Source organism: Gopherus evgoodei, chromosome 6 (assembly GCF_007399415.2).
Source record: "Gopherus evgoodei ecotype Sinaloan lineage chromosome 6, rGopEvg1_v1.p, whole genome shotgun sequence".
NCBI lineage: Eukaryota > Metazoa > Chordata > Testudines > Testudinidae > Gopherus > Gopherus evgoodei.
The window spans coordinates 12,683,272-12,694,651 of record NC_044327.1 but is presented as its reverse complement, the minus strand read 5'-3'; the positions used below and the strand labels follow the sequence as shown (position 1 = coordinate 12,694,651).

Here is an 11,380-nt window from a genome sequence, read left to right as displayed (position 1 = left end):
ATGGTCCCTCTCTTCCTAGTTCTGGTGGCCTATGTTCACGTCCTGGTGGCCATGCTAGTGGCGGGTAAATATATGCCACTTAGTATGTTACATTGCCTAGTATTATGTGATCGTTCAATGCAGACTTGCAAAACTGATGAAAAATTAACAGGCCAGGCACAGAATCGACTCATCTCCCTTTCTTCAGAGGATAAGGAGACCGAAAATGCTCGTGGTGTTTATTGACCATTAAAAAGAACTAGGTAAGTGACAGTGTCAGAGTTTGCAAAGAAGATGCAATCACAGAATCATATAATTGTCAGACTGGAAGGGATCTTGATGAGTAATCAAGTCCAACCCTCTGGCGGGATCCAATAAGCCTAGGCCACCCCTGACATGTTTGTCCAATGCATTTTTTAAAACCTCCAACCATGATGTTTCTACAACCTCCCTTAGAAGCCTATTCCTGAGCTTGAGAAACCATATCCAAATGCATACACCTACATGGTGCTCAACTGCTGGATTCTGGGTTTCCTGGCTTATAACGATTTCAAATCTCACTTTAAAAGTCCTGAATTCATGTAACATGCACAGGCATTTTTATAAGGATGGGCGCAGAGAGCATAGTTAAAACTGGATTCATTTCCCAGTGAGAAGCCTGGCAAAAATTAACCAATCAGTCTCTGCTTCAGTGACAGATGACAGAAAGCAACAAACTTACTGGCCAGTAAATCAGGAAGAGGTCACTTCCTCTCCTTTGGAGTTACCCTGGAGTCAGTGTCTGACAGGATGTTTGCTTTCCTGCTGAGCGGAGGAGTACTGAAGCAAGGCGCCTAGGGTGTCCAGTGCAGACTGAGAGGATTGCGGCACAGCAGCCAGGAAGAGTGCCCACCAAGTGCCAGCTGTGTTCTGAGATCTGACTTATTGCTCACGTCTGCACCCAGCAGCAGCACCGTGCTTTAGCTCCTCGTGGAGCTCTCTGCTGCACAGCCAAGATGCTCTCTGCAGAGGCATGGTAAGTGTAAGCAGGAAAGCTGGAAGGATGGGCTTGGCTTTGTGGGGTTAAAGTGCAGTTGCCCAACTCCTGAGTCCACAAGGGCAGATTTTATACGGTACTTTCAATATGTCATTCAAACGAGAGGTGTGTGGTCTGCAGAATCCAGTCTCTTTTTTTCAATCTGAGTCACCGACTACTGCAATCCTGAGGCCTCCATTATTGAGGAACTAAAATCAAAACCACAACTACAGCAAAGAGCAAAATGAGATACACAGTAGTGGGCCCAATTATGAGTTCACACTGCTTTTACCCAGTAAAACTGCACTGGCTTCCATAAGTCACTCCTGATGTGTCCTGTGCCACAAGAGAATCAGTGCCAGTGTCAACAAAGGAGGTAAAACACTCACTGGGATTGGCTCTGTTACAGCAGGAAACAGTGTACTGTATCTGGGTTCTGCAGCAAAATGCACTATCAGCCAAATCCCTCCTACATGAACACAGGCAGGGACCTGTTAATCATTTCTACCAGTGTTCCACTTGAGAGCTCTGGTCTAATCGATACCATCACAATCTGTGGAGATCAAGTCTTTCTTCGGAGTATTTTTTTCAGTAAATGTGCTGCAGTTATTGGTGGTTTGTATTTGCCTTGATTTTCCAGAATCAGTACATCAGATAATAAACTGGCAAATAGTCATGCACGAAAATTATCCCATAGTGCTATAAAAACAGTGGAAAATGGCTACGCAGCAAAGTAATTGCTATTGTCCTGGAACAGACCGTACATGAAATTCTTGAACACCCATCCCATTTTCATAAAACATGCTCATATCGAGCTGAACCATTAGTCATGGACTTCTTGCAGGAACCACAGAGTATAATTTTTCTGGCCTGTGTTATATGGAAACTCAGAATAGATGGACCTAACAGCCCTTTCTGGCCTTAGAATCTATAAGTAAAGGAGCGTCCAGTACATACTATACATTACTATCTCAATAACAGTCCTAATCAACAGAACAAAGCACATATAGGAATATTACAAGCTCTTTGCATGATGGAAGAAATCAAAGAACATTCTCTTCATTTGCCAACCTAAACTCTTTTTCCAACATAGTCTCAGTGCCCTATCTCCCTACGAGTAGAATGATGTGCTAGGTCCCCTGGCTAACCTGTCCCACCACAGGGACAGATGCTTAGGGATTTAGAAGGTCAGTATTACTCTTTCTACTACCTATGACTCTTCGCTTGTATGGCTTTATATGCAAACTAGAAGGAATTGTTGATGTAAAGGCCAGTTGTGCTCAAACACAAAGTACCAGGTCCCATTGAGCAGAATTGGATTAAGATTAGGATTCCCCAAGCAGGACCTTTGCCTTTCTCTTGATTGCACTGTGCCAATGTTTAACTAGAGGGGGAAGTTTTCCATCTGTTGTTTAATCAGTGAGATATGATACTCTATAGTGGACTCCTGCGTATGGTATAAGTGCAGTATTTTCTGAAGACTGCCAGATTTGTAACCCACCTGTCCAACACAGAACCAGAAATCCCCCCTCACCAAGATTCAAACTCACCACATTTCTGGAGGTAAGGGTGTCCCCAGTTCTCACCTGGAAAGTCAGTATAACAGGACTAAAGATCCCAGCCCTCCATGAGCACAGCTTAGCAGGTCAGTTTGTTTACACAGCTCAGAGACCAGTTTACCTGTGAGAGCTGTGAATCTGAGGAGCATTCTGGGTACTGCCATGCAAATGAGAACACTGCCTCAAGATTTCTATAGGAAAGGGGCCTTAGTGATCTAAACTCCGGGGACAGATCCCAGCAAGGTTGATTTATCCTTCAATCCTCCCAAGGCAGATAAAATCCATGCCATACAGCGAGCTCTGGGGAGGTTTCAGATGACAACTTAATAATGAAGGTCCTGTGCTGTTTGGACACTAAACCTCTCTGCATGGCACCTTTTGTAAGTGCAGAGGCTTTTCCCAGGGTCCTTGCCCAAAATGTCATCGTCCTGAGGTCTGATTCTGAGCTCACCCTGGTTTACACTCTTGTATCCCTGTGATTTCTGATGCTTGTCTGGAGTAAGTGAGATCAGAATCAGACCCCACTCTGTCCCCACACAGTGCAGCCTGCTTCACATCAGTTAGCTACTGCTCTCAACTTCTCAGAGATGGCTGCATTTCATTGGTGGTGCACACTGTATATGTAGCTTGTGAGGTGCTTTGGGACCTATCAGCATGGAAAGTGCTAAGCAGATGTAAAATACTGGTACAAATTCTGTTTTCAGTTATACTGTGGTGAAAACCATTGTCTTCAAAAGAAGCCACACCAGTGCAATTGAAAGAAAATGTGGCCCATTAGGCCCGCTCCTCAGCTGAATAGACCAGCTAAGCTTCCTTGATGTCAGTGTGAATCCTCCATATTCCAGCAGCTGTGGATGTGCCAGGCCTTGCTGCAGTGACACAGAAGACAGTCACTCTGTCGTATGTCGATGAAAACAGTTTGTCCTGAGATGCATTAGAGCCAACATCTATCTCACATTTGCAGGGACTATGAATTGCAAACATTTCCTGGTGTCTATTTTTGGCATTGTGTCTGCTCAATCACTGTCTAGCGCACATTTGAACTCCAGCGGTTGTGTGCAACTGCATGTGTTGTGTCGTGTGTAGTGCTCACTCCTCCAGGCCCACTCCTTTGGCACCAAAGAGATATGTGGGAGCTATGCAGTAGAAAGAGAGCTGGCACTCTAGAAAATGCAGGTTTGAGTCAGACTGTGTTAACTTAGCTGCAGATTCCCCAGGGGCTGATGCAGGTCTGATGCTAATATGAGTTTAAAAGGGCTCCACAGGCGATCTTGGCAATTACAGGCCGGTAAGCCTAACTTCGGTACCGGGCAAACTGATTGAAATTATAGTGAGGAAACAGAATTATCAAACACATAGACGAACACTATTTGTTGGGAAAGAATCAAAATGGCTTTTGTAAAGGGAAATCATGCCTCACCAATCTATTAGAATTCTTTGAGGGGGTCAACAACCATGTGGACCAAGGGTGATCCAGCAGATATAATATACTTAGATTTTCAGAAAGCCTTTGACAAGGTCCCTCACCAAAGGGTCTTAAGCAAAGTAAGCTGTCATGAGATAAGAGGTAAGGTCTTCTCATAGATCAATAATTGGTTAAAAGATAGGAAACAAAGGGTAGGAATAAATGGTCAGTTTTCACCATGGAGAGAAGTAAATAGCAGGGTCCACAGGTATCTGTAGTGGGACCAGTGCTGTTCAATATAGTCATAAATTATCTGGAAAAGGGGGTAAACAGTGAGGTAGCAGTTTCCAGACCATACAAAATTATTCAAGACAATTAAGTCCAAAGCAGTCTGTGAAAAATGACAAAGGAATTTCACAAAACTGGGTGACTGGGCAACAAAATGGCAGATGAAATTCAATATTGATAAATGCAGAGTTATGCATATTGAAAAACATAATCCCAAGCAACTGTACCTACAAAATGATCTAAATTAGCTGTTACCACTCAAGAAAGATCTTGAAGTCACTGTGGATAGTTCTCTGAAAACAGTCGCTGAATGTACAGTGGCAGTCACAAAAGCAAACAGAATATTAGGAACTATTAGGAAAGGGATAGGTAATAAGACAGTAAATATCATAATGCCACTATATAAATCCATGGTACGCCCACACCTTGAATACTGTGTGCAGCGCTGGTCCTGCCATCGCCAAAAAGATATATTAGACTGGGAAAAAGTACAGAGAAGGGTAGCAAAAATGATTAGGAGGCATGGAATAGCTTCGATATGAGGAGAGATTAAAAAGATTGGAACTTTTCAGCTTGGAAAAGAGAAGACTAAAGGGGGATATGATAGTGTAGGGATGCGACGACTCACCAGTGTGGTGCCTCCTGCGGGTCATCCTGGGAACTAGCTCTTTTCCAGCTCCGGAGCACCCTTTGCTGGCTGATGTCTCGCCTGTTGCTGGCCCCTGTGTCCCTTCCAAACCCCGGTGCCCTTTTCATCTGGGCTCTGCCCCAGCAGTACCCCCACATTCTGGGTCTCCCCTCCCAGGGGAACCCCTAACCCTTTCCCCCACCTTGCCTCAGTGGCTACTGCCAGTCATCATCTAGCCCCCTTTCTCTGGGGCAAACTGCAGTCTGTCATGGCCACTCATCATTAGCAAGAGGTTCGGACCAGCTGCCTCTGCCTATCTCTGGGCTGCTGCCTCTGCAACCCCAGTACCTGTCTTTGCCTTTAACCATGCCCACAGCCTAGGGAGTTGCCAGGCCGGAGCTCTCCAGCTCCTCTTGCCTTTCCCCAGCCCTGCTATGTTCCCTGTACCCTGAGCTCCTGGGCAGCCCGATCCTTCTCCCTCCAAGGCTGGAGAGAGACTCTTCCAGCTTCTGGCCCACAGCCCCGCTTTCAGGGCCAGCTGGGCCCTTATTGAGCTGGCCGCAGCTGTAGCTGCTATTTCAATCAGCCTACCTCAGCTGTTTTAACCCCTGTTCTCCAGGTATGGGGCAGCTGCCCCACTGCAGACAGACATCTATAAAATTGTGACTGGTGTGGAGAAAGTGAATAGGAAAGTGTTATTTACCCCTTCACAAGCCACAGGAACCAGGGATCACCCAATGAAATTAATAGACAGCAGGTTTAAAACAAACAAAAGGAGTTAACCTGTGGAACTCATTGCCAGGGGATGTTGTGAAGGCTAAAAATATAATGGGGTTCAAAAAAGAATGAGATAAGTTCATGGAGGATAGGCCCATCAAGGGCTATCAGCCAAGATGATTAGGGATGTAATCCCATGCTTTGGGTGTCCCTAAGCCTCTGACTGCCAGAAACTGGGACAGGATGATAGGGGATGGATCACTTGATAATTGCCCTGTTCTTTTCATTCTCTCTGAGGCATCTGGCATGTCAGAATCCAGAACTATCTTCCAGCTGACTATCTCATAGCTGTGTTAGTATCGGAACCATTTGGACTTTTTTGCATGTGTGCACTGAGTTATTTTCTACACACTCACAATCAAAGGTCTGCTATTCAGAGAGCATACTCCAGGAGAGGGTTTGTGTATGCTAAACTAATGTGTTTATTATCTGCTCACGTGTCTCCAGGTACTGGCAAACAAATGTCACTTGTGAGAGTTCGGTAGACATGGAACTGGTTCTGCATTACTCTCTTATTCCATCGGTAAGTAAACCAAGTCACCAGCAGCCTAGAGCTGCCATGCTCAGCAGAAGTACTGTCAAATGTATCTTGATTATGTGCAATAATGAATCGATTCCTTGCTGCAATGACAGCTCTCAATTCAGAAACAAGCCACAATAGCGTCAGGCACTGAAACACTGCAAAATGTGGGCAGGAAACTGAAAAATGCTTACAACAATTTTATATGGGAAACAAGCCATCCTAATATCCAGGGGTAGCGAGTTGTAGACACTCGTGATGTCTGGGCTCCAGCAATTTCAGGGACTGGGGGCCTGGCTCCACCAATGTTTGGGGCCGGGTCTCTCTCCTGGCCCCGCCTACCAGCCCCACGTGCCTCCCGCAGTGTCCGCCGGCCCCCACTTGCTGCCCCTGGGCCCTGGAGCCTGCAGCTCCATGCTGACTCTGCTCTACCAGCTCCCCACATCAACTGCTGCCGCAGGGTCCTAGTGCGCCCTAGCCCTGAGCTCCTTCCCACACACCAAACCCCTTATCCCCAGCCCCACAGCCCTCACCTCTGTACCCCCTCCTATCCCCAAACTCCCTCCTGGAGCCTGAACCCCTCACCCCCTCCTATGCTCCCATCCCCAGCCCAGAGCCTATACCCAAACTCCCACCCAAAGCCTGCACCCCTCACCCCCTCTTGCATCCCCACACCCTGCCCCAGCCTGGAGCCTGTGACCCAGCACCCAAACTCCATCCCAGAGCCTGCACCCCAGACCTCCTCCCCCCACCCAAACTCTCCTTAGGCAGGTGGGGGGTGGAGTTTGGAGGGCAGAGTTTGGGGGGTAGGTTCTGGGCACCACCAGAATTTCTACAAACCTACCACCCATGCTGATATCTACAAACATACATATGCCAAATTTCAGTGTTCCCTCATATTGATTTTAAATATACTCTAAGACCTTATGTGTGTACACAACTTGTGTGTGGGCTCTGGGGGGATTTACTTAACCTGTTTCCTTTCATAGAGTTAGCTTATTAGGCTTATTGCCTAGGGGAACTGATTCAGTCATGTTTGTAATCATTCTGGGTGGGCAGGATACTCTGGATCTTTGTGGAACCCAAAGGTTCTCTGCTTTTCATACTCACACCACACCCTGGGCCCAATTGTGAGTTGAGTCTGACTGAGTCTGAGCATCAGGTTTTTGTGGCGGTGTTCCCAGAATGAGATGCTCAGGCTGAGGAAGAGTGTGACTGTCTATCAATAACTTACACACTAAGAGGGCTTAATCACAGCCACTTACACTCACCTTTGGATTTGGTCCCCTATGCTATGGGCCTCTTCCTTACACAGAGAGCTGGATGGGATTTTCTTAAGGAGCATGTAGTTGGGTAGAAGAATCACCCCACGAGGGAGAGGCTGGGGAGAGAAGTCAAAGTCAGATTGTCAACAATCCAAGTGGGAGAAAAGATCACATACTGGTGCAGGAAAGGCATGCTCCAAATTTGTGTTCTTTCCTAGAGTCCATGGCTCATACACTCCCATCTCATAGTTATTCTCCTTTCCTTGTAGTTTGCCATCATTTTGGTGCTGTCCTTCCTTGAAAGAAGAGTGAGCAGGAGTCAGATAGATGGAAAATTGCACCGCCTCAATGGTCACTTTGGAATTGTCATGTGAGTCTGAGCATAACTTGCTGCTGCTGGTCCTGGCCATTTCCAAAGGGATTGCTGTTTTATGCTCCCCTTAACACATAGAGCAGGCTGCTGTGCTCTGCAGAGGTGGGAGGGGAGTGAGATGATGATGAACTTTTAATTCAGGAAGCAGAGTTTGGAGAGGAAATGCCTCTGCACCCCTTACCGTGTCCAGCTCTCGCTGCCGGGTTTCATCAGAAACAAGAAGGCTGCTTCAATCAGTCATTCTGATGTTCTGTATATATCCATCTGCCACAGAAATATCAACTATATTATGGGCTTGATCCCCCTTTCACTGACACCTGATTTGCCCCAGGGCCAATCCACCCATCTCAGTGCAGCACTCCTGATTTACGCAGGGTACCCAAGAGGAGACTCAGGCCCATTGTCTCTGAAGCAGGCCCAATGCCCCTGGCCTGTGGAGAGAGTGTAATGCACTCCCACATGCCTGACTGTCTCCACTAGTCACCGGGTCATTTCTGGAAAGGCTGAAATCCCTTCTAGTGCTGCAGAAAGCTCACCCTACTGGAGCTCAGGGCCCCTGTGGAAGATGAGGGAGGGACTTCTGGTGTCCTCTCCTGTCTCTGAGCAGCCACGCAGTGCTAGACACAGCCTCCCCATAGGTCCTCACAAACCTCTCTACAGGAAGGGATTTGCTAACCCACAGCTGCACTGGGTATTTTGATAAGCACATGTTCCCCACAAGCTGCTTCCACCCCTTTGGTGTCTTATTAGCTAACTGGTCTCCATAGTTCCCTTAATTTAGAATGTGTGGACAGGGATACAATCTGCAGAAATCTACTCCATGAAGGGGCTGATGGCTGTATCTGGAATATACAGCAGCACCCAGTTAAGGAGAAAACTTGGGGCAGCCAGCTAGCAGTGCATATGGCTGTGAACACCCTGTGAAGGGGAAAGTGTGAAGCACTGTACTATTACACACATGGGAACCTCCTTACTAGAGGGCCTGGCCATTTGTTACTGTGAAGTGAGCTTCCACTAGGCCCAGTCAACTCCCGTGTTTTCCCATATGGCTCAAGGATGCCAAAGGACCCACTGAAATGTTTGAATTATCCCATAGAAAGGTGCAGCTGCCTCCCAAGAGCTGGTTACTGCTGCCCAGAGCAGCAGGACACCGTAGGCCTGATGTTGATACACAGAAAAAATGAACAAAAGGCAACCTGTTAAGTCTTTTGGGGTTCAAAGTATGCACAGGTGTCCAGAGCATGGCAGAGAAGAGTAGCAGGGCCCCAGGATGTAGTGTAGCGAGTGCTTTTCTTCTCACTGCCCCATATGCACAGCCATAGGCACTGACTCAGCACCCACCGGCAGCCAAGGTTTGTCTAGGGGTCAGGATTCCCAGGTAGTTTTTGCCATGCACATCCCATGCTGGCCGCAAGGGCCTACCCATCTCCAGAAGTAAGGGACACTGATGCTAATCACAGCACATTTGACAGAGTCCTGCTGTCTCCAAGGTCAGTGGTGATAACAGGGTCAGCCCAACAGGGCGTCACTCCACATCCAGCTAACATGTTCAAATTTTCAGAGCCAAAAGGAAGAGTTTTCAGGAAGAGGACATCATAGATCAGGGAGATGGCTGGAGCTTTATTAAAGAAGTTGATGAAGGAGCCACAGAACTTCCAAAAGCTAGCACAGACCTTGACAGAGACAAAGCTATCACAACACCACTTAGAATCATAGAATATTGGGGTTGGAAGAGACCTCAGGAGGTCATCTAGACCAACCCACTGCTCCAAGCAGGACCAACACCACCTAAATCATCCCAGCCAAGGCCTTTTCACTTCATGAAGGGAAACAGAGTCATAGATTCATAGACCAGAAGGAACTATTAGGATCAGCTATTCTGACCTCCTGTATGACCCAGGCCATGGAACGTCAGCCAGTGATTCCTGTATCAGGTTCATCACTTCTGGCTGAGCCAGAGCACACCCTTTAGAAAGACAAGCAAAGGGAAAGGGGAGCAGAAGAATGACTGGTGGCGTTTGCAATTAAATCAAGTCTGAGGAGCAGAGCAGAGTGGGAACCTTGGATTCAGCAGCAGGAATTGCTCTTTGTTCACAGACCCTTGGATTTTGTTGGGACATTCAGCAACCGATGGTCATTTGGTTTTGCATTTGGAGCTACGGCCAATAAAGTTATGTTCCTGTTTTCGGAAGGTTACCAGCCACTGCGAGTGCCCAAGTGGGCCCAAGGTATGGTGCAGATCACAAAAACCACGCTAGAGAGGCAGGTATTTGTCCATCTTTTCCTTCTCTAGCTCTTCAGTCTGGCATTTGGAGCAACCTTAAACCCAGGAAAGGGGTTACCTTTGCATGGCCGCCTGGGCACTTCTGTAAGGCCTGGTGGCTTCCTCATGCAATAATGCTTCTGGGCATATGGCCTTGGTCAAGCCTGGGAATGAGGTAAGGGCCAAGGTCTGGGAAGCATTAGGGTGCTCTGGATCTGAGCATCAAGAAGAGCTGGTAGCTTGGGGTGGCTGTGGCCTTTTCCCTCCACCCACGTCCCTACCCCATCACCATGGCAAAGACAGGCCGCCTTTGGGACACATCTCATATTAGAGATTTAATATAGCTGTGGTCACTTGGCCAAAGGTCATCATTCTTGCCCCCAACTCCAGTGGCCTCTGCCGTTTGCAAACTGAGTAACTCCAGTTAAGATAGTGGCATTACTCTGGATTTAAACTGGTGTAATTGAGATCAGAGTCTGATCCTCTGTCTCAGGACCTGAGGACACATGCACAGATGTAGCTACACCAGTGTAAATCCCAGTACTGCACCATTATAAATGCAGGCTGGCATCAGCACGGGCTAGCAAGCCTTACACTACAAGCCCCGTATTGCACCGGCATATTGCATCTGCACTGGGGTTTGCAGAGGTGTCATTACTCTGGTACATGCATAGATAGGCGACACTCCTAGGGACTGTTATAGCCAGGGAAACAAAAGACCAATTTCCGTGGTGACTTATGTGGTGGGTTAGTTACTTAAGAGGTACAAATGGGTCAGCATTAATGGACTTATATCAAAGCTATACTCATGTTGCACACTCATGGCCTGATTCTCCGCTGCCAGGCATCCTGTGTCATCCTTGAAGCTGGTGCCAGGCGAGTTCAAAGTGGATGTAAAGTACTACCATTCACAGTCCTGTAACCAGTTGGCACTCACTGTGCACGGTGACAGGAGGCAGAAGGCCTTGGAGACTCAGGCCCACACTCCTCCTTTACTAGGTATTCTCTAGCTGCTTGTGTAACTGCTTCCATTGGTCACCAGTAGATGTATCCCAGGGATTGGCAAAGGCGCCGTACTTGCTAACGTCAGGTAGGGGGTTAGCTGATTAGGTTTTGAATTAGTTTGTTCTTTGAAGGAAACTAGAAGATACTGAAGGATTTCTCATTCTGTCAGGATTTCCTGTATTTTTGTCACCTTCCTGCCCTGTTGGAAGGTCACTTAGCATCAAGGAGTCCTTGACAGTGAGAAGGTGCCCTGTGCATGTGCAGAGCTGCAGCTCATTCAGTCACAAGAGGAGACCAGGACCT

At 47.4% G+C, this 11,380-nt stretch overlaps 1 protein-coding gene across 1 annotated transcript in view; it reads left to right on the top strand.

Moving 5' to 3' along the window:
• The first annotated feature begins 757 nt into the window (after window positions 1-757).
• LOC115653490 (stimulated by retinoic acid gene 6 protein-like) overlaps window positions 758-11,380 on the top strand; it is a 49,948-nt gene continuing 39,325 nt past the window's right edge. Inside the window, exons 1-4 of the mRNA XM_030566851.1 lie at window positions 758-994; window positions 6,099-6,174; window positions 7,706-7,806; window positions 9,907-10,037. Of these exons, the coding sequence (XP_030422711.1) occupies window positions 975-994; window positions 6,099-6,174; window positions 7,706-7,806; window positions 9,907-10,037 (328 nt within the window). The 5' untranslated portion in view covers window positions 758-974. The remainder of the gene's footprint in view (window positions 995-6,098; window positions 6,175-7,705; window positions 7,807-9,906; window positions 10,038-11,380) is intronic.